The sequence below is a fragment of the Lepus europaeus genome, chromosome 11, assembly GCF_033115175.1.
Source record: "Lepus europaeus isolate LE1 chromosome 11, mLepTim1.pri, whole genome shotgun sequence".
Lineage (NCBI taxonomy): Eukaryota > Metazoa > Chordata > Mammalia > Lagomorpha > Leporidae > Lepus > Lepus europaeus.
This window is the reverse complement of record NC_084837.1, coordinates 51,449,609-51,476,171: the sequence shown is the minus strand read 5'-3', so window position 1 is coordinate 51,476,171 and position 26,563 is coordinate 51,449,609. Positions and strand designations below refer to the sequence as shown.

Here is a 26,563-nt window from a genome sequence, read left to right as displayed (position 1 = left end):
GAGTGCTTCTGTGTTCCAGGCCCTGTGCAGGCCCTGAGATTTAGAACCAACCCCCAAGCTTCACGGGAAAGTGAACATGGACAGTTACAAGAAGTAAGTGCTAGGAAAGTTCACTGAGAGGCAATCTCCAGGCTAGGGGAGAGAAGGGGGTGCAGGTGGGCGCCAGGACAGGACTTGGTATATGGAAGCTAGCCCTGGGGTGAGGATGAAGAGGCAGAAAGGACGACATGTGATTACTCTGACAATGAAATCAGCAATGAGTGAAGTCAGCCACCCGTTCAGAAAACTTGCCTAAGCAATTATCAGTAAATGATTTCAAGGTTGATTAGCAATCCAGGGCTGCAGGTCAGCAGTTCTAAGGGAAGACCACGCCTTCCAAGGGACAGTAAGGAGCAGAAACTCTTTGATCCCTTAAAACTGTCACTGTTTGACTAGAAAAAGATGCACATGCAGAGGAAGTATAGATCAAGACTCTAAGACGGGGCCAGCGCTGTGGTACGGTGGGTAGGACCACTGCCTGCAGTGCCGGCATCCCATATGGGCGCCAGCTCGAGTCCCGGCTGCTCCACTTCTGATCTGGCTCTCTGCTATGGCCTGGGAAAGCAGTGGAAGATAGTTGAATTCCTTGGGCCTCTGCACCTGCATGGGAGACCTGGAAGAAGCTCTGGCCATTGTGGCCAATTGGGGAGTGAACCAGAGGATAGAAGATCGATCTCTCTCTCTCTCTCTCTCTCTCTCTCTCTCTCTCTCTCTCTGTAACTCTGACTTTCAAATAAATAAATCTTTAAAAAAAAAAAAAAGACTATGAGGTAGGAATCCAATTCTATAGAAGAAGAAACTGAAGCTAACAAATCTGACCTAGGACTGAACCCAGTCCTACCAGATTCTTTTAACCAGTATTTCTACTGCTGCCTCCCAAAAGCATGAGGGCATGCCCTGCACCGTTCTAGAAAAAAATCCTGAGTCAGGGTACCCAACCATTCCAACCAGAGAGGGCCTTATGGTAGGGTAGGGGTATTTCCTCAACTTCCCCAGAAACATTCCCCAATACTAACCTAAGGCTGGCTTAAGTCTTTTCCCTCAGCCATGGTCTCTCCCTAACAACTACCCTCCTTGCTTACACTCAATCTTCCAGAAGGCATACCTATGTTCCCTCCCCCAACCCACACCCCTACACACACACACACACACCACCTTCTCTGTGTCTACAATGCAGCCTGAGTTCCCTTTCCCCTCCTCCACTCCACCGAGTTTCCCATGACCTCCCAGTTACCAATTCCAAATGTCCTTCCATTCCTTATTTTACTTTACAGTTCTTCCTGAAAGGCTACTTTTGAGTGTAAACCCACCTCCCCCAGGCATGCTGCCCTTCCTCTGTGCTCCCACCTCCCCACACTAAACACAGTGCACTAGAATAGTTTACCTACCAGTCCATCCCACCCCCCTTGAGCTATGTGGGTAACAATTATCCTCATGCCCCCAGGGGCCTATCCCAGAATGCAGCACATAGTACACATAGACTACCAGATCTGATTCAACTATCACTGCCCTGAAATTTCATTGCCTTAGGCAAAAACCCTCATGGAAAGTCACCAGTGACCCACTCTGATAAATCTAATCAAGTTTACTCAATCAGTATCTAGATTTACAAACTCCCGGCAGATAGGACACTGTGGGTCATTCATTCCTTCTTGAATTGCTCTGTTCTACTCCTCTTCTAGATGGTCTTTCCCCATCTTTTTGCAGAATACCTGACCCTCAAATGTGAGTCTTCCTTAGAATGCTATTCTAAGCCCATTTGCTTCCCCACCCCGTTTTATAATTTTTAGATTTATTTATCTATTTGAAAGTCAGAGTTAGAGGGAGAGACAGAGACAGAGAGATCTTCCATTTGCTGGTTCACTTCCCAAATGGCTGCAACGGCCAGGGCTGGGCCAGGCCAAACCCAGGAGCTTCTTCTGGGTCTCCCATGTGGGTGCAGGGGCCCAAGCACTTGGGCCACCCTCTGCTGCTTTCCCAGACACATTAGCAGGGAGCTGTATTAGAAGTGGAGCAGCCAGGACTTGAACCAGTGTCCATATGGGATGCTGGCACTGCAGACAGCAAATTAACCCCCTAAGTCAAAGTGCCGGCCCCTTGTTCTCCCTTTTTATAACCTGACCCAAGATCATCTCATCTGCTCCCATGATTTCAATTATTACCATCTATACAATAATGATTCCCAAAAGCATATTACAAGTCCAACTCTAAAAACATACGACTATCCAATCACCCACTGGATATCACCAGGCACATCAAAGTCCCCAAATGCAAAACTGAGCACATCAATTTCTCTCTCTCAAACCGAGTATTCTCCATATAAGCAATTGGCATCACCATCTACCCGTTTACCTAAGCCAGAGACCTGGTCATCTTATCAACATCTTCCACCCATTACTGAATCAATGTCCAAGTCATAACCAGTCCCTTACACCCCAGAAATGTCTCTAGTCCAAGTCACCACCATCTCTCATCAGGAGGAACATGGCAACAGCTTCCTAACTGGTCTCTCTGCTTTCCATCCTGCATGCTAAAGACAGAGTTATCTTTTAAAAAATCACAAATTCTAAAGCTTAAATCACAAATGTCACTCTCCTGCTTTAAAAAGGCTTAAGAGAGGCAAAAGTTAGCAGAGGTTAAGATGCTCACATCCCACATCAGAGTGCCTGGGTTTGAGTCCTGGCTTCCTACTGTTGTACGCCCTGAGAGGTAGCAGATGATGGTTCAAGTATTCGGGTTGCTGCCACTCACATGGGAGACCAGACTGAATTCCTAGTTCCTGGTTTTGGCCTGGGCCAACCCCAGCTGTTGTGGGAATTTGAGGAGTAAACCAATGGATGGAAGCACAAGTTTCTCTCTCTCTCTCTCTGTGTGTGTGTGTGTGTCTCTGTCTCTCACTCTCTCACAAATAAATAATCTTTGTTTAAAATAAAATTAAGGCCGGCACCATGGCTCACTAGGCTAATCCTCCGCCTTGCGGCGCCGGCACACCGGGTTCTAGTCCCGGTCGGGGCACCGATCCTGTCCCAGTTGCCCCTCTTCCAGGCCAGCTCTCTGCTGTGGCCAGGGAGTGCAGTGGAGGATGGCCCAAGTGCTTGGGCCCTGCACCTCATGGGAGACCAGGAGAAGCACCTGGCTCCTGCCTTCGGATCAGCGCGGTGCGCCGGCCGCAGCGCGCCTACCACAGCAGCCATTGGAGGGTGAACCAACGGCAAAAGGAAGACCTTTCTCTCTGTCTCTCTCTGTCCACTCTGCCTGTCAAAAATAAAAAATAAATAAATAAATAAATAAATAAAAATTAAATTAAATTAAAAACCTTAAGGTTTTCATTGCCTTAGGAGAAAGCCCACTACATTCCTCAACACCATTCACATAATAGATCATACTTTCCAAAGAGGTCTCGGCAACAGCTCCCATCTCACCAACTCTTCTTTCTTCTTTTTTTTTTGACAAGCAGATTGGACAGTGAGAGAGAGAGACAGAGAGAAAGGTCTTCCTTTTTGCCGTTGGTTCACCCTCCAATGGCCACCGCGGCCAGCGCACCGCGCTGTTCCGAAGCCAGGAGCCAGGTGCTTCTCCTGGTCTCCCTTGCGGGTGCAGGGCCCAAGGACCTGGGCCATCCTCCACTGCACTCCCGGGTCACAGCAGAGAGCTGGCCTGGAAGAGGGGCAACCGGGACAGGATCTGGCGCCCCGACCGGGACTAGAACCCGGTGTGCTGGCGCCGCAAAGCAGAGGATTAGCCTAGTGAGCCGCGGCGCCGGCCACCAACTCTTCTTACAGTGTGACTTTGACACCCACCGGTTAAGAGGCAGGGTTTATCCTGTCCTTTTGAAACTGGGTGATCTGCTGTGAATGTTTCTACCTACAGAGTATGGCAGGATTGATACCACGTGACATCAAGGCTGGATTATACAAGGCAATGTAGTTTTCTACTTCGGCTGATGGATGACTCCTCCTTGGAGCCTTCAGCTGCCAAGCAAGCAGCATGACCGCCCTGAGATCGCTGTGTTGTGAGAAGCACACACCCGCGCACACACACACAGAGGCACAGCTCCGTGAAGACAACAACCAGTGCCGGGAACATGGCCAGTGCTTCAGGAATATTGCTGAATATTCAGTCTCCAGCCCTATCTCTCTCCTAAGCTCCAAATGGGCACATCTACCTACCAGCCTACAAAAAAATTTCCAATTCAACATGATTCCATCGTCCTCCTCCCTATAAATGCTACCACTACTTATCAGTTGCCCAAACTAGAAACCTTGTCCCTTTATTCAGAGAATATTTGTCCAACTCCTCTCTTTGTTCCTTTGCTAAAGGTACAGCGGCTCGTAACACAAGCAGAGCCCTTGCTGGCGAGAACTTGCAGGCTGGTAGCAGCATTCCTGACAGCTTCCTCTCACATCCAACTTCCAAATAAGTCTCATTGGTTGCACCCATGACTAAGTTGCTCAGGTCTTTGCCTCCCTGTCTACCCAAGTGCCACCACCCTCGCTCAGGCAGTTGTCATTTCCTGCCTGGATCGCTGTGAGAGCTTCTGAATGTTGTGTCTGCCTCCAGCCTTGTCCCCTCAGTTCCACCCCAGCTTTGTCACTTCCTGCTAAAATCTTTCAGTGACTGCTCACAGAAATCCAAAGCCCCTGGGAAGGGAGGCCTTGCGCTCTCGCCTCTTGGCTGCCACATTTTGCCCCTCATAGCTCCCAATCCCCCCGCACACCTCAGACCCCAGTCTTCTTCCTCACCTCTGCCCTTTATGCTGCCTTTGCCTGGGCCTAGAATGTTCTGCCTCCTTCTTCACTCAACACATGTTGACTGAGCACCTAGCAGATTCCAGGACCCGTTCCAGGTGCCAGAGATCCAGCAGTGAGCAAAACAAAGTCCTACTCTCACAATGCTTCTACACCAGAGCAAGAGGCAGACAATCACTGTGACGCGTGCTAGAAAGAAACAGCACAGGGCAGGGGACTGAGAGGGACCGCCTGAGATAGGACAGGTCTCTGGGAAGGTGGTCTTTGTGTGAAAGGAACGAGGGAGTAAGTTCTGAAGGCATCTGGGCAAAGGCAAGAAGGCTGGTGCAGCTGGAGCAGAGGGAGACAGGGGAAGAGTGTCCCGGATCAGTCAGAGACGCCAGATGGGACAGGGCCTTGTAGAAAACAGAGCGGCTTGGGTGCTTCAGTCCAGCTTGACCGCTTTCATGCAGACAGATGCCCCCAGGACACGGCTCACTACCCCTCCCAGCCCGTCACACACAGGTGTCACACACAGGTGCCGAATGGACAGCCTGGCTTCTCCTCCACACAGCTCTGTGTCTGATGCAGCCCCCCACCTTCATAAACTTTTCACAGATAGTCCAACTTTCTTCCTTTGTCCCAATTCCATGTGCTCCTGATTACTAGATTGGTTTCCCAGTGACTATGATCCCAGGAAGGGGATCCCCAAGTAGTAAACTCCCACACATCCTGGTCATTAGAAATCGCACACACATATGCCCACCATGGCGCACACATAAACAGGCATTAGCATTCGTACAGGAGCTGCTTGTTAGGTAAGTGTGATTCAGCTGCTGGGAACCTGATGCAGCTCACAGTCATGATGCCCCAAGACAGCCACTGCTTGGGAGAGCCACAAGGCTGGCACTGTGGCAGAGTAGGTAAAGCTCTCATCTGCAGTGTCAGCATCCCATATGGGTGTGGGTTCAAGTCCCGGCTGCTCCACTTGCGATCTAGCTCCCTGCTAATGTGCTTGGGAAAGTAGCAGAAGATGGACAAGTGCTTGGGCCCTTGCATCCACGTGGGAGATCTGGAAGAAACTCCTAGCTTTTGGCTTCAGCCTGGCTCGGTGCTGGCCGTTGCAGCCATGAGGGTAGTGAACAAACAGATGGAAGCTATCTCTCTCTCTCTCTCTGCCTCTATCTCTGCCTCTCTGTATCTCTGTCTTTCAAATAAATAAATCTTTTAAAAATAAATTAAATTGAAAAACTTAAAAAGGGGCTGGCGCTACGATTTAGCAGGTAAAGCTACCACCTGCAGTGCTGGCATCCAACATCAGCACCAGTTCCAGTCCCTGCTGCTCTGCTGCTCCACTTCCAATCCAGCTCTCTGTTGTGGCCTGGGAAAGCAGTAGAAGATGGCTCAACTCGTTGGGCCCCTGCACCCGCGTGGGAGACCCGGAAGAAGCTCCAGATTCCTGGCTTTGGATCAGCCCAACTCTAGCCATTGCAGCCATTTGGGGAGTGAACCAACAGATGGAAGACCTCTCTCCCTCTCTCCGCCTCTGCATAACTCTGACTTTCAAATAAATAAATAAATCTTGACACCAAAAAAAAAAAAAAAAGAAAAAAAAAAGGAGGGCCACAGGTACAGCCCAGTGAACCCCTAGATGCCTCCTCTGCCTTGCTCAGTCTACCTTTCCTACTCCCCATGGTGCCCAAGCTCACACCCTTACCTGCACTTCTGAGAGTTCCCGTATTCTACATGCAGAATTCCTAGAAATTCCACCCTGTCATTATTTCTTTATCCGTTCCCTCATCTCTGGTCCCGAGGTCACTCCACAGTGCAGGTTCACGTGAACTCTCGGGTTTCAGGTCCCTAAACCGGTCCCTCCACCTTCTATCTCCCATTCTTTCCAAAAACCCTCTCCCCTTGGCCACCAGAGCTCTCCCTCTGAACCAAATCTGATCATTTCACTAGCTCTACCTCCCCTCACCTTGCTGTGACCATTCCCCTGCGCCTTCAAGGTGAAGTCTAAGTTGTCTATTCTGCACATATAAAACCCTCTTCTGGGGCCAGAGCTGTAGCATAGTAGGCTAAACCTCTGCCTGCAGTGCCAGCATCCCTTATGGGCGCCAGTTCGAGACCCAGCTGCTCCACTTCCAATCTAGCTCTCTGCTATGGCCTGGAAAGCAGCAGAAGATGGCCCAAGTCCTTGGGCCCCTGTACCCACGTGGGAGACCCGGAAGAAGCTCCTGGCTCCTGGCTTCAGATTGGCCCACCTCTGGCTGTTGAGGCCATTTGGGAGTGAACTAGCAGATGGAAGACCTCTCTCTACCTCTCAAATAAAATTTTTTTTTAAAGTCCTAAAAAAAAAAAATGAGAGAGAAAGATCCTCCTCTCCCTGGGCTGCACCTTTGCCCTTCTCCCACCCTACATTCCAGTCATACCAACTACCTGGAATTCTTGGAACATTCTGTGCCTTTTCACACCTCCACATCTTTGCACATGCAATTCCCTCTGCGAGAAACGTCCTAGGTGCATCGCTTTCAAAATTTGGCTCACATATCATGTTCTCTGGGAAGTTTCTGCAGGATGAAAATATCGCTGTCCCACTCAGTCCCATGGTGTCCCGATCGCCGCACTCATTACACTGCAGGGTAGTTGTTAGCGGGTCCTCCTCTCTCCTGCACTGACTCCTTGGGTGGCCAGGACCCTGTGTTTCTTCTCAACATAAAGTCTCTACCACACAGCACACCCTAAACAAATGTCTCCTGAGAGTACAAAACAATGAAAGCCCTGTGTCAAAGCCCTTCTTTTTGCTAAATCCGAAGATTTCGCCTAAATCCTCACTTAGGCTAACCAGAATATCCTCACAGGTCTCAGCATCTGACTGGTGCCAGGGGCTCACGAAAGAGAGGCTGAAGGAATGCATCCATACATTACATGCCACTAAATTCCTACAATCACGGTCGGCCTTCTGAGCCCTCCTCCAGGTTGCAATGCCTCTCAGAAGTTATTAAAGATAGGACAAACTCCAGATCCTGTCTCTGCAGGAATATCACAGGCATCTAACCATCACCACTCGCGAGAAGCTTGGCAGCAAGAAGATAAAAAAGCCCATAAGCAGCCAACCAAAAAGTTTGTAGTTTAAACATAATAATCATCCATACCTTACTCATGGATTTGTGGTTTTCATTCTCACCCTGGTTTAGAAGTACATAGTCAGGGGCCGGCGCTGTGTGTAGCAGGTTAAGCTGCCACCTGCAGCACCAACATCCCATATGGGCACAGGTTTGAGTCCCAGCTGCTCCACTTCCAATTCAGCTTCCTGATAATGTGACTGAGAAAGCAACAAGATGACCCAAGTCCTTGGGCCCCTGTCACCCATGTAGGAGACCCAGAGGAAGCTCCTGGCTTTGAAGATCTCTCTACCTCCCCTTTTCTCTAACTCTGCCTTTCAAATAAATAAATTAATCTTAAAAAAAAAAAAAAAGTACACAGTCACTGTCCGCTACTGCCCCCTGCATAGGGTCACACAGCTATTAAGCAAAGCCTCAAACACAGGACAGAAGCACTTTTCCCTCAGTGGGAATCCTCTCAAACAGACACCATAGATCCATGCACAAAACTACATGCTCAGGGCTAGCGCTGTGGCATAGTAGGCTAAGCCTCTGCCTGCGGGCCGGAATCCCATGTGGGCACCAGTTCATGTTCCAGCTGCTCCTCTTCCAGTTCAGCTCCCTGCTTAAGGACTGGGAAAGCAGCAGAGGATGGTTCAAGTGCTTGGGCCCCTGCACCCGAAATGGGAGACCTAGAAGAAGCTCCTGGCTCCTGGCTTCGGATCAGCCCAGCTCCAGCAGTTGTGGCCATTTGGGGAGTAAACCAGAGGATGGAAGACCTTTCGGTCTCCTCCCCTCTCTGTAACTCTGCCTCTCAAATAAATAAATAAAATCTTTAAAGGGGGGGGGGGGGGTGGTGGTGGCGGCACTGTGGCACAGAAGGTAAAGCCACTGCCTGCAGTGCCGGCATCCCATATGAGCACCAGTTCGAGATCCAGCTACTCCACTTCCAATCCCTCTCTCTGCTATGGCCTAAAAAAGCAGTGGAAGATGGCCCAAGTCTTTAGGCCTCTGCACCCACATGGGAGACCCAGAGGAAGCTCCTGGCTTTGGATTGGCACAGCTCCAGCCATTGCGGCCATCTGGGGAGTGAGCCATCAGATGGAAGGCTTCTCTCTCTGTATCTACCTGTCTCTGTAACTCTTTCAAATAAATAAAATCTTTTTTTAAACAAATACCTACTTGCCTCCACTTTCTGGGGAGCACTGCAGACTCAGCCATAACCATGGCCACTTCGCATGTATTCTGACAAGGCTGGACGTGTCTGTTTGTGGACGTGGCTGTTCAAGGGTTTGATTATGTCTCTACTCCCAAATTAGAAGCAGCAAGTTGAAAAGGGGTGACTGGTGGAGGTGGGCACCATGCCAGAACCAAGGAGCAACAGCTGTCAGAGATGACACAGACAGAAACCAGAGGAGAGCAGAAAGGAGGAGAGTCAGGCCCCAGCCTGAGAGCCCAAAGAAGCACCTGTCCCAGGGGCCCAGGGAGGCCTCATTGTCACAGAAGAATCGAGACTGTCACAGTGACCTGGAATCACCAAAAGAAATGTCAAATTACGCAGACAAGCAAACACGTCACTGGGTCTAAAGATTTCAACAAAGATGTTAAAATAATAGAATCCCAGTGCTTAAAGTGATGCCACCATCTTGGAAATGCTAGAGGAACTAAGCCTTTTCTACACAAGATGGAAAAGTCCCCACCTCCATTTGAGGGGCCCCAGGGCCAACAGATCCTAAAATTAGCTCTGCCTGTGATCAGCCTTTCAGATCATCTGCAAATGCTGCAAGAGAAACTACAGATCACATGTAAGACCGCGGGGAAACCCCCATTGCAACACAAGGCAGAGCCTGCTACCCGTCTCCGACCGTCTCCATGCACCGCAAACATCCCATCCACAGAGAGGAGTCGGAGCCCCACACATGGACCCAGGCAACCCAGGAGGACCTCACAGAGGACAGCCAGTTCTCTGCCCAACAGCAAACCAGGGAGGTGGGAGAGGAAGCTGAAGAGTAAATGCAGCAATAGAGAAACCGAAAGAGGAAAGGACACAAGGCTGATTGGAGAGAAGTGACCCAGTGATCCACTGCACCTGTTGGGAAATTCCTGCATCCGCCCCCACCACTGCTGCTGCCGCCCCTTCAACTGACAAAATGCCTGAGCTTCACAGCTGAGGGATGGGGGGGCATCTCCAAGGGTCCCAGGCTAGAAAGGCACTTCTCTAGAACAGAGGCACCAGGGAGGTGAGACTGTAGAAGATCATCCTCTCAAGCACCTCTAATGGGAGTCTGTCTGTTCATTTGTTTCTAAGATTTTATTTATTTATTTGAGAGGTAGAGCTGCAAACAAAAAGAGGGAGAGACAGGGAGAAAGCTCTTCTATCTGCTGGTTTGCTCCCCAAATGGCTGGAGCTGAGCCAATCCAAAGCCAAGAGCTTCTTCTGGGTCTCCCACATGCGTACAGGGGCCCAAGCACTTGGCCCATCCCATTGCTTTCCCAGGCCATAGCAGAAAGCTGGATGGGGAGTGGAGCAACCAGGACAGGAACTGGTCCCCCTACGGGATGCTAGTGCCATAGATAGAGGCTTAGCCTACTACATCACAGTACCAGCCCCCACCCCGCCTTGGGACTCTGCTGAAGGTACAGATTTAGATAATATTTTACTGATGAGATGGAGAGAAAGCCAAGGTAGACTAAAATGATGCTTTCAAGAATCTAGCCCTTGGGGTGGGTGCTGTGGTGTGGCAGGTAAAGCTGCCACCTGCAATGCCAGCATCCCTTCTAGGTGCCAGTTTGAGTCCAAGTTGCTCCACTTCTGATTCAGCTCCCTAATGTGCCTGGGAAAGCAGTGGAGGATGGCCTAAGTGCTTGGGCCCCTAAACCCACGAGAGAGACCCAGATGAAGCTCCTAGATTCTGACTGGCCTGGCCCCAGCCATTGCAGCCATTTGGGGAGTGACCAGAAGATGGAAGATCTCTTTCTCTCTGTAACTCTGCCATTTGAAAGGCAGAGTTACAGAGACAGAGAGAGAGGGAGAGACAGAGAAAGAGAGGGAGTGAACTTCCATCTACTGGTTCACTCCCCAAATGGCCACAATAACCAGAGCTGGGCCTGTCAGAAGCCAAGAACTTCTTCTGGGTCCCCCACATGGGAACATGGGCCCAACCACTTGGGCTATCTTCCACTGCTTTCCCAGGTGCATTAGCAGGGAGATGAATCAGAATTGGAACACCTGGGACTGGAGCTGTGGCATAGGGGGTTAAGCCGCCGCCTGCAGTACCAGCATCCCTTATGGGGGCCAGTTCAAGTCCTGGCTGCTCCACTTCTGATCCAGCTCTCTGCTATGGCCTGGAAAAACAGTGGAAGATGGCCCAAGTCTTTGGGCCCCTGCACCTGCATGGGAGACCAGGAAGAAGCTCCTGGCTCCTGGCTTCAGATCAGCTCAGCTCCGGCCATTGCAACCAATTGGGGAGTAAACCAGTGGATGGAAGACCTCTCTTTCTCTCTTTCTTTCTCTCTTTCTCTTTCTTTCTCTCTTTCTCTTTCTCTTTCTCTTTCTCTTTCTCTTTCTCTCTCTCTCTCTCTCTCTCTGCCTTTCCTTCTCTGTGTAACTCCAACTTTCAAATAAATAATAAGTAAATCTTTAAAAAAAAAAAAAAAAGTGGAACAGCTGGGACTCAAACCAGTGCCCACATGGGATGGGGCCATCAAAGGCATCTTTACTCGCTCCACCACAGCAGTGGTCCCAATAAATTCTTTTTTTTAAAGAGCAAGCCTACTTTATTTCTTTTTAAAAGATTCATTTATTTATAAGGCAGAGGCAGATAAAGAGGTCTTCCAACACTGGTTCACTCCCCAAATGGCCATGTCCACCAGCCGGAGCTGGGCCGATCCGAAACCAGGAATCAGAAGCTTCTTCTGGGTCTCCCATGTGGGTACAGGGGCCCAAGCACTTTGGCCATCCTCCACTGCTTTCCCAGGCACATTGGCAGGGAGCTGGATTGGAAGTGGAGCAGCCAGGACTCAAACCAGTGCCCATATGGGATGCCAGCACTGCAGGCGGTGGCTTTACCCGCTATGCCAAAGCGCTGGCCCCCCAATAAAATCTTTAAAAAAATCTAGGTGCAGGGTCGCTGCTGTGGTGAAGCGGGTAAAGCCACCACCTGCAGTGCCAGCATCCCATATGGGCACCAGTTCGTGTCTTGGTTGCTCCACTTCCAATCCAGCTCTCTGCTGTGGCCTGAGAAAGCAGTAGATAGCCCAAGTCCTTGGGTCCCTGCGCCTATGTGGGAGATCCAAAAGAAGCTCCTGGCTCCTGGCTTTGGATCACTGCAGCTCCGGCCGTTGCTGCCATCTGGAGAGTGAACAGGCAGATGGAAGACCTCTCTCTCTGCCTCTCCTTCTCTCTCTGTGTAACTCTGACTTAAGTAAAAATAAATAAATCTTAAAAAAAAAATCTAGGCCAGCGCCGTGGCTCAATAGGCTAATCCTCCGCCTGCAGCGCCGGCACACCGAGTTCTAGTCCTAGTCCCGGTTGGGGCGCTGGATTCTGTCCCGGTTGCTCCTCTTCCAGGCCAGCTCTCTGCTGTGGCCTGGGAGTGCAGTGGAGGATGACCCAAGTCCTTGGGCCCTGCACCCGCAAGGGAGACCAGGAGAAGCACCAGGCTCCTGGCTGCAGATCAGTGCAGTGCGCCGGTCGCAGCGCACCGGCCGCAGTGGCCATTGGGGGGTGTACCAATGGAAAAAAGGAAGACCTTTCTCTCTGTCTCTCTCTCTCTCACTGTTCACTCTGCCTGTCAAAAAAAAAAAAAAATTAAAATTAAAAAATCTAGGGGCTGGCACTGTGGCATAGCAGGTAAAGCCACCGTCTGCAGTGCTGGCATCCCATATGGGCGCCAATTCAAGTCCCGGCTGCTCCACTTACAATCCAGCTCTTTGCTATGGCCTGGAAAAGCAACAAAGAACAGCCCAAGTCCTTGGGCCCCCGCACCTGCATGGGAGACCTGGAAGAAGCTCCTGGCATTGGATCGGCCCAACTTTGACCATTGCAGCCATCTGGGGAGTGAACTGGCAGATGGAAGACCTCTCTCTGCCTTTCTGTAACTCTGCCTTTCAAATAATAAATAAATAAACCTTTTTAAAAAAATCTAGCCCACAGAAATACTCATGCAAGTGCAAAAGGATATTCACTGGAACATTATCTATAAGGCTGAAAAACTGGAGCCACATACGTGGCCATTAGCAGAGGGCTGGGTGGTTAAATAAACTACAGTTTTAAAATTAAGAAGGAATAACATGAAACTTTCTTTTTAAAAAAGTAGATCTGGAGGGGCTAGCATTGTGGTGGAATGGGTAAAAAGCTACCACCTGCGATGCTGGTATCCCATATGACTACAGGTTCAAGTCCCAGCTACTCCACTTCGTAACCAGCTCCCTGCTAAATGGCCTGAGAAAAGCAGCAAAAGATGGCCCAAGTGTTTGAGCCCCAATTACCCACATGGGAGACCTGAAAGAAGCCTTTGGCTTCAGCCTGGCCCAGTGCTGGCTGATAAGGCCACTTGGGGAATGAACCAGTGGATGGAAGATCTCTCTCTCTCTCTCTCTCTCTCTGCCCTAAATCTGCCTTTCAAATAAATTAATATTTAAAAAAAAAAAAAACCTTTATTAAAAGACTCAAGAGCATGCAAACTGCTTCTTACCATGGGAAGTTGAGGAAAGGCAAGTTGCTATCATTTTTGTTTAAACTCTATGGTAAACTGAATTTCTACACAAACTTGGTTTTGTCAGAGGCATTCCTTCCCATCTTCTTGTTGCCTAACCAGACTCGCATCCCAGCCTCCGCCCACTGCCTCCTGCCCAGCCCCACTTACAGATGCAGGCAGCAGCCAGCAGGCGGCTGGCAGCATAGGGGGCAAAGCAGCTGGGGAAGAAGGGCTGCACCAAGTAGTTGGCGAAGGTGATGGCAATGATGGCCTGGCCGGTGGGCTCGATGATGAGCAGGGAGGTCCAGAGGCGGATGAAGGCGAGGAGTCCCCCGAAGGCTTCCAGGATGTAGGCATAGCTGGCTCCAGATTTCTTAATGGTGGTGCCCAGTTCCGCATAGCAAAGGGCCCCGAACACAGAGAAGAAGCCCCCAACAGCCCAGATGACCAGGGAGAAGCCAAAGGAGGCACTGTACATGAGCACACCCTTGGGGGAGACAAAGATGCCCGAGCCGATCATGTTCCCCACAATGAGGCTCACGCCGTTAATCAGGGAGATCTCCTTCTTCAGCTTGACCTGCTCGGACCCCGGGCTGGCCCCATCTTCCAGAGGGCCGCCATCCGGCTCGTGCTGGGAGGCCGCTTCGTATTTGACGCCGTCGACCATGGTGCAAGAGGACAGGAAAGCCTTCACCAGCTTCTTGGCATGGCCCTCCAAGGAAGAAAGAGGAGACAGATTGGATAGCTGGATGGTAATTATCCAGCACCTCTCCCCTGGCACGCACAAGAGCCGGTACAGGCGGCCCACCCACCACTTCTGAGACCTCCCTCCTGCTTCCCATCTCTGAGCAACCTCCTCCTCTCCAGCTGGCTCATCAAAATGACCCCAACCCAAATTCTGAAGGGAAGGCACTCACTCCCCCAGAAAGACAGCATCTGTCTCTTATCACCAGGATGGTACCGCCCACCTGATTTGCCAAGAGAAAACGAAATCCTAGTTCTGTCGGAACCTCCAGTGAAACAAGACAGGCACGTGGGGCCGCTTGGCAGATCCCAGGTGTAACCAAAGCACTTTGAATCGGAGTTTTCAGCCTTACCCAAAAGGTCTGTCTTCCCTCCCAATTTCAGCCTCACTCATCACCTGTGCTAGATACACTATCAGGAACCAACTTTGAGAGCAGCCACTCTGTGTGGCTCCCCCCACGGTGCTTTTTCCCCCCAAAGACCCTAGCTCTGGAAAACTGAAAGGTTTCCCGGATCACCTCCTGGAACCCCACAAGCTGGTCACTGCCCAGGGAGCATCCCTCACACCACCCCCAGCTGGAGTCAACAGCCCTGGCAAAGCCCAGCAGCTTCATTCTCTTTGTCTTGTTCTCCCTCTCCCCGGATGCCTTGCCCAGTCTCTAGGACCCCAGGTCTCCCGCCACCAAAGCCTTCACATCAGCACAGTCACACCACCCGAAAAGAGAAGGACGACCCAAAGGCTGAGCAGAACCCAGAGACGACCTGCGGCAGCTGCCGACCGGCTCCCCCACTGGGGGCTGCCGTGGCAGACACACAGCCAAAGCCCAGGCAAAGAACCAGCTGAAGCGAAGGCTGTGGATCTCGAGAAACACAGCACGGGGCGGCTGGGGGAGAAACAGGGTCGGCTACTCAGGCAAGCGGAGACAGGGCCGGGCCAGAGGCGCCCAGGGAGCAAGAGACTGCAAAGTGCAGAGCAGCAGAGAGACCGGCAAGGGCAGTGGGCTACACTTACTCCCTGGTCCTGGACGCGAGCAGGTTCCCAGGGCCGTGGCGTAGAGACGCGCCTTCCAGGAAGGGCCAGTCCAACCGCTCCTCTTCAGCCAGCAGTGGAAGGGAAGACCAGACAACCGCCTGGGGATTTAAGTCAAGAAGGGTGGAGGGGTTGAGGGAGGGGGAAGGAAGGGGTGAGGACGGGGGAGGGGGTGTTAAGCAACCGTCTGGGTCCAAGGTTCATTGGCCCTTCACATCTGCAAAAGGGGCAGCCAGGAGCTCTTGGCTCAGCACTTTCTGGCGATAAGAAGGCGAGGCTCTCGCAGGAATCTCCTTTGTCAGCTCTGCTCGGGGGACAGGGGGCGCAGAAGGAAGGACAGTCAGCAGGGCACCCAAGCAAAGCTGTCCCCCAAGCAAGTTAGCTGAGGACAGGGAGGGGGCCGCTGAGGGCGCCACCCTCGCCTCACTTCTCTCCTACCCAAACCATGAAGAGGCAGGAAGGCTGCACCCTGAGACACAACGCCTTGCTCACAGGCGAAGATTAGAGGAAGTTTAAGCGCTGTCGCTGCGCCTCGTGACTGGGTAACTGCGCACACTTCCCCACGCGGGGCCGGAGGCTGCCCCAAAACCAGGATCATCGGGACCTCCAGCAACTTCTAATGGAATGAGGTCAAGGAATGAGCTTAAGCCTCACCCTGCCCACGTGGGTTTTCATCCTTAATAAGGCAGACCAAGGTCCCTGGGGGTAGGAGGAACTTCTATAAACACCTTCCCCCAATACAAGCTTCCTTCAATTTTTTTAAAAACATGGGGAAATACGACTTCACTGAGCTATCCTGGACAGACAGGCCCAGAACCAGCAGAGGAAGCGAAGCACTTGTTGGAAAGCAGAGTTTATTCTATCTCCGTAGCCTACTTGAAACCCTCTGTTCTCAGTCTCTTTTGCGGTTGTATCTGTCCTGAAATCCATCAGCCCGCCCCCTCCTTACCTGCTTCCTCTACGGTTATTCTACAACCGGAGACCAGCAGGGATCTAAAAACCCCAGGGAGAGTTATCTCTGCTCCACACCCCCTCGCCGGCTAGCCCCTTGCACATTTTGTTTACATCAGGAGGGGGTCACCCGGTGCTAGCCCTATGCAAAGATCCTGCTTCCGCCAACAAAGCTTCACAAATACCTGAAATCGCTTTCCTTTCCTCCCAGCACCCCCAAAAACTCTCCTGTAATAATAATAGCTGGCTTCCTCCAGCACTCACCAGACCACAGCCGCCTAAGCACTCGAGCACATTATCTCACTGGGGCAGGCACTCAGTCACCCACGGGGTGGGGGGACCCCACTCCAAACCCAGAGCCCCTCCTACCCACCCCCAGTCACCCACTCCTCCGACCTGCCCTAGTCTCCAGGCCTGCCTTGCACACAGGAAGGCGCTGCAGGCGGCTCCCTCATGAATCACCTGGGGGAAGATGTGATTAGATGAAACAGAAAGGCTGTGCCGTCCTCCAGCCAGTAGCCTAGGCTGAGGCTGGTTCACTTCCTTCCCGGCCGCTCCTCCCCCTTCTCATCCTCGGGGGGCGGGGAGGAGAGGTAATTACTAGTCCTCTAGATCGCGGGGCTGTGCTAAGGATACCCACTTGTGGAGCAGGCACAGGCACAGAGAAACACATTCATCACGCCAGTCCTTTAAAGACCAATGCACCGGCACCAACGGTGGACATGTAGCCTAACGTGAGCGACGGAAGGGAGAGCCGGGAGGCAGCGCTGGGGCAGACCGGGCAGGGCTTCGTTCCCGACCGGTGGTGTCGGACAAGTGAAGTCCTCTTCTGGGATCTTGAGACAGAAACCAGCCCCGGCGAAACCCACACGCCAGCAAACAGCGTGCCCTAGTGGTCTGGCCAGGAACTGCGAGCGGGACTCCCTCCCAGCCCACTCCAGCGGCCCACGCACGCGGCCGGGGAGGCTGCGCAGCGTGGAGAAGCCCTCCTCTTCTCTCAAGCCCTGCCTAACACGTGGGCCAGAGGCACTCCTGCGGCAGCTCACGTTCTTCCCCGGGCGCCTGGAGGTCCGGGCAATGCCTCCGGCCAGTCGGGCAGCCCAGGACCAGCAGCGCCTGTAGGCTCATCTAAAGGGGCTCTGGCAGACTTTCTCCAGACTTTGCAAGAAAAACCGCCCCCTGGCCATCTTCCGCTGCCGAAGGCGCACTCCTCTCTGAGGAACTGGGGAGATTATAGGACCACACACTCAGGGGACAGCCTGGGAAAGTTTTAGATTCAGGGCTTTGAGCAAACAAGCAGCATGAGCCCCCGGCGTGCTGAGCAGCCAGCGGAGCCCCACATGCTGCCCCTACCCACGAACGGCAAAGACCCCCTTAGTCTAGGAACCAGCACGCAGGTCAGGGTCTTGGCTCTCCATTCCCTCCCCCACGCCCCACCAGACCCCTCGTCCTGCCTTCCTGGCTCCAACTGGTATGCGCTGCCTCCCTTAATAACAGAAACAGAAAACACACACACACACACTTTGGGATGGCTCCATTCCCCCATCACTTCAGGCTAGCCGCTAGGCCCCGCCCTCTACAGTTCTCCATTTGTTTTTCTGTATTCCACTGTGGCTAAGAGAGTCCCTCAAAAAAAAAAAAAAAAAGTGAAACAAGAAAGAAATTGTTTACTCCTGTGGCCAGGGCTTCCATTAGCGACAGTCTGGGCAGAAGCTCCTGCCTAGATTGGGCTGGGTCGGTGACCAGGAAACAGGCAGCTCTTGGGTCTCCCTTTGGCCGATTTTTTCAGGGCTCGCTCTATTGTCCTCCAGCAAGTCCCCTCTCGCCCCCTCCCACCTCTTACCTGTCCCGTGACCTTTGGGCAGGTGCGGGGAGGAGGGGCTACAGCGCGCTGGGGGGTGGGGGCTGGTGCTGGTTAGGGGAACCGGGGGCTATGCCTCGTGCTGCAGCTTGTTGGCTCTGAAGAGCAGAAAAGGCAGAGGGTGACGGGGACCGAAATGGAAAACAGGAAAACACATGTGCGACTCTGGCCGGCAGTGGGGAGGGGCCAGGGGACGGGCTGGAGCTGCGACTGACTGCCCGTACAGATCCAGAGGACCTCCACGCCTGCTGGCCTCCAGGCACTTTCTCCTCTCCGCGTCTCAGCTCCTCCTCCTCCCTCCCCAGCCTCTGCCTCTTCCCAGTAGCCCAGCACTGAAGACGCGTTTGAGCTTTGCCTGTGGTGGACGTCGCCCCCAGCCCAGGCCCCTGACAATTCCCCTCCTCCCTCTCTCACTCCCGCGCTATCCTTAGTTCTGCAGAGGGCATGCAGCAGCTCAGTTAGGGCAGCTTTTGGTGCCATTTCTGCCCCTAAGGCAAACCAAGGAAGGGTACCTGTGGGGGTCCAGCCAAGCATCAGGTAAGGCCGCCCAGTGTTCAGCTCCCCAAGTCGTTCAGCTGATGCTGACACGTGTGTCACCAGATTGAGAGACCAGTGGAAAGGTGGGCGTTTGGTGCAATATATAAGACACCACTTGGGACACTGGGTCCCAGAAGTCTGGGTTGGAGCTCCCCTCCAGACTCTAACTTCCTGTTAATGCACACCCTCGGAGGCAGCAAATGAGGGCTCAAGTAGATGGGTCCCTGCTACCCCTGCGGGGAGACCTGGAAAGAGCTCCCAGCTCCCAGTTTTGGCCTGGCCCAGTCCCAGCCATTGTGGGCATTTGGGGGAGTTCTGTCAATCTCTCTGAATTTTTTTTTTTTTTTAATTTGTCAGATAGAGTTAGTGAGAGAGAGAGAGAGAGAGAAAGGTCTTCCTTCCATTGTCACCCCCCAGATGGCTGCCATGGCTGGAGCTGCGCCCATCCAAAGCCAGGAGCCAGGTGCCTCCTCCTGGCCTCCCATGCGGGTGCAGGGGCCCAAGCACTTGGGCCATCCTCCTCTGCCCTCCCAGGCCACAGCAGAGAGCTGGACTGGAAGAGGAGCAACCGGGACTAGAACCTGGCACCCATATGGGACACCAGCGCTGCAGGTGGAGGATTAACCAAGTGAGCCACGGTGCCAGCCCCTGAATTTTTTTTAAAAAAAGAGACAATTGGGCCGTGGTACCCTGGGCAAGCTAATGAATGGGTGTCCCTTCAAACCTGTGTTATTTAAATATCTATTGAATGTTTACTTATCAGACGTGGGGAGAATACTGATTTTTTTCAGAATAAAAAAACTATGTGGGGCCATATAGTGTGGTGTGGTGGGCTAAGCCTCTGCCTGGGGTGCCAGCATCCCATATGGGCTCCAGTTTGAGTCCTGGCTGCTCCACTTCCGGTCCAGCTCTCTGCTATGGCCTGGGAAAGCAGTAGAGGATGGTCCAAGTCCTTGGGCCCCTGCACCTGCATGGGAGATTCGGAAGAAGCTCCTGGCTCCTGGCTTCAGATCAGCGCAGCTCCAGCTGTTGCAGCCAGTTGGGGATGTGAACCAGTGGATGGAGGACCTCACTCTTTCTGCCTCTCCTCTCTCTGTGTAACTCTGACTTTCAAATAAATAAGTAAATCTTTTAAAAAATTATGCAAGCTCCTTTATATTCAAAATTAGAGAATGAAGGACATGCAATTTTCCCAAGCAGACTTCTTAGGAGGCACATTAAACCACTCAGAATGTAGACAACCGCATAAATATCTGTCCTCAGGGAGTGGCACTTCACAGAATTCCAGCGGTGACTGCTGCCTTGAGGCCAAGGTCAGCTTGCTGGTCGCAGGCCACACCCTGCAACCTGCATCTGCCTGCTGCCGAATTACTGAGGGAAGGAGTACTCAGGGATTCTGCCAACTTACACTGCACCCAGAGACAGAGAAATCCAAGTTCACTGGCACCAAATATCCGAATTATTCCAAGGACACGTTCGTGCCCTTGTAGACCCAGGCTGCTCCCCAGCTGGCCTCACTGTCTCCCTCACTCCATCCCAGCCACACTGACCTCCCTGCTGTGGCCACACCACAAACCTGCCTTGGGACATTCTTCCCAGTGACCTTGACCTTGGGTGTGGTCAGTTGTCACCTCACTAGAGGGTAGCTTCAGGAGAGCTTCGTTCACCACTGCATCACCCAGCGCAGGGCTCAGGTAGTAAGTGTTTGCTGCATGAACAATGAAATAATGACGGTGGGCTTCCTCCTTGCCTGACTTTCCAGCTGGCTGGACTCCTGGGCAAGTCCTTGAATTTGACCTCCAGGAGGCCCCGCCACCCCGCCACCCCCCCCCCCCCCGCCCCTAGCTTCAGAGTTATTTATTCTTCTGAAAGTAACAAAGGGAAAGCAAGCAGAGTGAGGCTTTCAGGCTTAGTAAGAGGCCTTCGATGGTTTGGGATTGACTTTTTGTTCTGTAGATGGAAGAAAGAAAGCAAAACGAAAAGGTCCTCATCCAGCGCCCTTTCCCGGCTCTGGGAGCCTCCTGGCTGCTCTACCCCACACCCAGATGTGGGAGACCCCAGTGGAAGTGCCGAGAGCAATGCGCTGCGGCCACGAAAGGAAAGGTAGGAGGAGGCGCGCGCTCAGGTTCAGGACGAAGCAGGTGCGCCCAGGCAGCCAGGACCGCCAGGCCAGTGGCGCGAACTCCGCCGGACCCCGCCCCCGCACTCCCCGAAAGTGATCCCTCGCGCCTTCCCCTCCCCCCTCCGCCCCCGCTCGCCGGCTCACCTTTGTCCCTTTGTCCCACTCTGCCCCTACCCCGCATTTCCGGATCCCCTGTCGGTTCAGTATCTGCGGCTCTAGGGTCTCGCTTTCCCAAGCCCCAACCCAGCCACCGTCTGCGCTCAAGAGTCCCTCTGAAGAGCTGACCCTCCCCAAAAGTCCAGGTATGACCACGGGGCCAACCAGGGCTCCGCTCTGGGGGGACCACGACCCCACCACGTCAGGCTTCCCCTCCAGGGCCTTCGCCTGGTCAAGCAGCCCCCACCCCCACTGGAAGAAGGGGTTGCGGAAGATGTAGGCGATGGGAGCAAAGGTCCGCGAACCGAGGGGCCCCGCAACCCCAGCCCTCTCCTGGCTCCGCCACAGCTGCACTGCCCGTGGAAATGAAAATGACCGTGGATAGCCTTAGAGACGCGTCCTCCGCCCCAGGAACGCGCACTCCACCCACCCAATCCAGCTCGAGCTGGCGGCGCGAACGGGGTCTGGGCAAAGGGAGCCCCAAACCCTGGTGACCTCTGCATCCAGCCCGTAGTCACTCGGCTGAGAGTTCAAAAGGACCCTGTTCTGGAAAGCCCCAAGGGGACGGGGGAGAGGAGGCGGCGCCTGCTTGGAGCCGGGGGAGGGGTCTCTTCCCCTGGTTTGCGACTCCCGCCCCCTTGGGGAGCGATTGCATCAGCTTAGCGATCCCAAATTAAAAGTGGTCTCCACGGGTCGGAAAGGTGTCGGGCTGTAGCGCCGCCGCCAGGAGGCAGCACTCAACCAAGAATATCCCGGGCGATGGTGCCAGGGAGGCTGGAATCTCCTCCTGAGCGCCTTTCATCTGATTACCGCGGGAGCGTGGACCCTGAGAAAGAGGGAGCTCGTGGGCTAGGTCAAGAAGGGATCTGGCAATGCTTCACCACGTAGTAAAGCTAAAAGATGGCTCGTAAATAATTGTTACCTTTTGTATACCTCCTGAATAGGCTGGCTTTGCCATTTAGATTTTTTTATTTTTTGAGAGACCGATCTTTCATTCTCGGTTCACTCTCCAAATGTCCACATCAGTTGGGGCTGGGTCAGGCCAAAGCCAGAAGTACAGAACTCAATCCACATCACCTACGCAGATGGCAGGGACCCCAAGTACTTGAACGATCACCATTGCTTCCCAGGGCGCACACCAACAGAAAGCTGGAATCAGAAGTGAAGATGGGGGCTAGCACCGTGGCACAGGGTTAAAACCCCAGCCTGCAGCGCAGGCACCCCATATGGGTGCCAGTTCCAGTCCCAGCTGCTCCACTTCCAATCGAGCTCTCTGCTATGACCTGGGAAAGCTGTAGAAGATGGCCCAAGTCCTTGGGCCCCTGCACCAGCATGGGAGACCAGGAAGAAGCTCCTGGCTTTGGATTGGCTCAGCTTCAGCTGTTAGAGCCATTTGGGGAGTGAACTAGTGGATGGAAGACCTCTCTATGTCTACTTCTCTCTGTAACTTTTTCAAATAAATAAAATAAGTCTTGAAAAAACAAACAAACAAAAAGCAGTGAAGACGGGACTCAAATCCAAGCACCCTGATAGCAGATGTGGCCCCAGCGGTGTCTTATTAACCGCTTCACCCAACGCCTGCCTTTAGCTTTGGCATTTCCTAAACCAATATTGCTGCTGTGCAGAGATCCACAAGGAGCCATCTGCCTTCAGGACCAGTCTAATGGAAAGGCACAGAGCTTGAAAGATTTCCCAGCTATGAGACAAGAAGGAAGAGTGGAGCCAGAGGTCATAATTTACCGGTCTTGACTGGGTCATGTAATACAGAATTTAGCCACTACAGGGTTAGCAAGGACTTGACAGCTCTAGGAAAAATAGAGGAATGGTTAAAATGCTTTATGTAAGTGACAAGGGAGTGTAATACACAGCAGTGTATTGTGAGGGTGACTGACTGGTTTCTAGCCTTCAGTTCTCACATTTCTTGCATGGAATGACAGTGATGTGACCTCTGAACTGTTCTAAAGAGGAAAATAAAGAATTCTGGAGACCGGCATTGTGATGGAGCAGGTTAAGCCCCTACCTACCTGTACGGACGCCAGTGCAAGTCCTGGCTGCTCCACTTCAAACCCAACTCTCTGCTAATGTGCCTGGGAAAGCAGCGGAAGATGGTCCAAGTGCTTGGGCCCCTGCACTCATGTGGGAGACCTAGATGAGGCTCCTGGCTCCTGGCTCCTGGCTTTGGCCCGGCCCAGCCCAGCCCCAGCTGTTGCACTCATTCTCCCTTTCAAAAAAAAAATCTTTTTTAAAAAAATAATTCCCGGGGCCAGCACTGTGGCATAGTGGGTAAAGCCACCACTTGTACTGCCAGCATCTCATATCGGTGCCAGTTCAAGTCCCGGCTGCTCCACTTCCAATCCAGCTCTCTGCTGTGACCTGGGAAAGCAGTGGAAGATGGCCCAACACCTTGGGCCCCTGCACCCACGTGGGAGACCCAGAAAAAACTCTGGCTCTTGGCTTCGGATCGGCCTAGCTCCAGACATTGCAACCATTTGGGGAGTGAACCAACAGATGGAAGACTTCTCTCTCTCTCTCTCTCTGTAATTCCGCCTTTCAAATAAATAAATAAATCTAAAAAAAAAAAGAATTCCCAAACATTCTTGCTTGTCTCCACAATTTGTTCAACCTTGAACTCTTTTTTTTTTTTTTTAAGATTTATTTCTATGAAATGCAGAGTTAGAGAGATCAGTCTTCCATCTGCCAGCTCACTCCCCAAATGGCCACAAAGCCAGGAGCTGGGCCAAGCCAAAGCCAAAAGCCAAAAGCTTCATCCAAGTCTCCCATGTGAGTGGTAGGAGCCCAAGCTCTTGAGCCATCTTCTGCTGTTTTCCCAGGCACATTAGCAGGGAGCTGGATCGGAAGTGTAACAGCGGGAACAGGGACATCGCAGGCAGTGGCTTAACCTGCTATGCCATGGCACCAGCTCCTCTTCAACCTTAGACATGCAAGATAGAGACGCAGCTCCACATCAAGGTGGAAGTAGCTTCCAGAGCTTGCTTCACTCATAGTCCTTCTCCAACGGCAGCATGCATGAAAAGGCACCTACTTTCCCAGAGCAGTGTACTCAGACAAAAGCAACTGCATCTAGACCTACAGGAGAGAAAGATGTGTGAATAAACCTGTCAGACAAGAACATAAATGGCTAACAAAATGTTAAAGCCAAGTACAGGGCACAATGCCCCTGAAAGGCAAAGGCGTCCAGGAGAGGAAGGACACGAAGCTTAGATCATGAGGCGTCACATCACTCCTAACTCCAGTCTTTGCCAGATGAAGTCCAGAGGTTAAAAGGCATCCAGTTTGGGATGATGAAGCCACTTTCCTGTGGTTTATAGGCTGATGAAGTCATCGAGGAGCGCTGTCCAGGTGCCAGACCCCTTCCCCACAAGAGTGTTCCAGGAGGTCCCTGAGAATGCTGATGATGTTAGCTGTCAGCACTGTTTGCTTTCTCTCCCCGCCCCCCTTTCTCACAAAGTCCTAACCCGTATTTCCTGCTATTTACAGCCCATGGATTGTCCCCCCCGCCACATCACACTAACCACGTCAAAGGCTGAACTTGTCTTCCTTCCAAAGACTCTTCCCCTCCCAGATTTCCCAGTTCCAATCCAACTTCCCGTCCTGCCCGCAAAGTCCTTCGGCACTACTCCTTGGCTTGCACAGCTATGAACCACTCGCACGTGTCCTCATTATTGTCCACTTAAATGCATGTGCCCTTTTCTATTTTGTGAGCCAATGATGCTCCGTTCATGTGTGAGCTACTGGGGGACAGGAGTGATGCTGGTCCAATTCCTTTATGTAGCGTATTAGTGATAGCCTGTCATCTCTCCTGTCAGTCCTGAATGCTGAAGCCCAGGTTTTTCTTTGGTGTCTACTTCCTGATTTTCCAACTATAAACTATGAGGTTCCACTGCTACCTACTGTCTATGTCAGGATCAGAGCCTCAGGGATCCAAGTTTGGGAAAGGTGTCACTTACTCTATATCCTGCCACTAACTATAAAACAATAAAAGCACAGCCACATTTTGTTTCAGTTTCCTGGACTCTGAAAACTACAAGCAATCTTCAATGATTACTTCCTGCACTGTCTTGTTGACTTTACAGGTTTATTATGAAAATCTTGAATCCAGCGTTTTGATAAAAAAAAAATTATATGTGAACGCAAAATAGCAATGGTATTCCCTGTTTTATGTCCCTTGTTTACTTTTGTGGGTCAAGCTGTGGCTTCTAGCCAAGTTGCTTTTGTTCCCATCCCCTCTTCTCAGTCAGCCCTCACCTATACTATTCTTATTGTTATCAAAATAGTTGCTTTTGCTCCTTAAACCAGGATCCACCCTTCCCTTCTTTCAAAGCACAACCCAGAGCCACCTCCTGTGGAAAAACTCCCCAGAAGGAAATGATAAACTTCCAGATAGGCCATCACACCACTCCCTCAGGTTCCCCGTCAGCATGTGTTTAAGTGTCTAGCCTAGCACGCAGTAATGGGCACTTTCATAGAAACCTCACCGTAAAGCACTTTCACTCACATTATAACCCTTTCAATGTTTTCACAAATGTGATATATGAAACTTTTTAAAATTAAGATGAAATGGCTTTCCTCAAGCAAAGACTCACTAGCAAGAGATAAAAGGGAGGGGACAGGCATTTGACCCAACCTTTAAGATGCCTGTAGCCCAGATCCAAGTACCTGGGTTTGATTCCAGTTGCAGCACTTGGTGGGTGAATCAATGGATGAGATCCCCCTCCTCCCCTTGAAAAAAATAAAAATAAAAAATACATTTAAAAAAAAGGGAAAGGAGTCACAGATTTGGGTTTATCACTTAACTAGTCCAAGCTGAGTATCACTTATCCAAAATACTTGAGACAGACATGTTTCTCAGGTTTTGGAATACTTACATATACATAATAAAATACCTTGAAATTTGTATTTTACATACATTTTAAACACAGATCCCAAAGGGAGCGTCACACAATATTTTTAGTGTTCCTATATTCTGTGAACAATTACACAGAGTAAGGTGTACAATTTTGCACTTTTGGCATGTTGGTGCTAAAAAAATTTAGATTTGGGAGCATTTTGGATTTTCAGATTAGGGATGCTCGGCCTGTACCTACCTCACAGGATTGTCACAAGGGCTATATTAGAGTAATGTATAAGGGAATCTTATAATAATGGAGTCACATTTTAGCCCCTCCCTCAAGAAAATCTTCAATGGTGCACTCAAGTTCCCACGATATAGCTTCCTTTCCCAGTGCTCAGCTGTGCATGGGAGACCCAGAAAAAGCTCCTGGCTCCTGGCTTCAGATCGGTGCAGCTCCAGACATTGCAGCCAACTGGAGAGTGAACCAGCGGATGGAAGACTTTTCTCTCTCTCTCTCTCTCTCTGTCTCTCCTTCCCTCTTGGTGTAACTCTGACTTTCAAATAAATAAACAATTCTTAAAAAAAAAAGTTAGAACCAGTCTTAACTCTTCGTCAGGAGAAGGTTCTGGTTGCGGGCTCCTTAAGAGCACGCTCTAAGTAAGTGACCCTCCAGCCCCATCGTACCTGATCCATGCGCTCCGAAATTTCTAGCAATCCACCTGACTCCTCTCTGGCCCGTCT

At 51.7% G+C, this 26,563-nt stretch overlaps 1 protein-coding gene across 5 annotated transcripts in view; it reads right to left on the bottom strand.

The window, feature by feature from the left end:
• The window catches only part of SLC7A7 (solute carrier family 7 member 7), a 53,285-nt gene that overhangs the window by 19,319 nt on the left and 7,403 nt on the right, over window positions 1-26,563 (bottom strand). For 2 of the 5 annotated variants that reach the window (XM_062205460.1, XM_062205459.1), the window contains exons 2-3: window positions 15,326-15,444; window positions 13,738-14,281 (exon numbers count right to left, since the gene is read on the bottom strand). In XM_062205460.1, the coding sequence (XP_062061444.1) occupies window positions 13,738-14,236 (499 nt within the window). In that variant the 5' untranslated portion in view covers window positions 14,237-14,281; window positions 15,326-15,444. Of the gene's footprint in view, window positions 1-13,737; window positions 14,282-15,325; window positions 15,445-16,558; window positions 16,624-16,690; window positions 16,799-26,563 lie in introns of those variants that run through there. The other 3 variants (XM_062205463.1, XM_062205462.1, XM_062205464.1) reach the window with 3 other exon arrangements.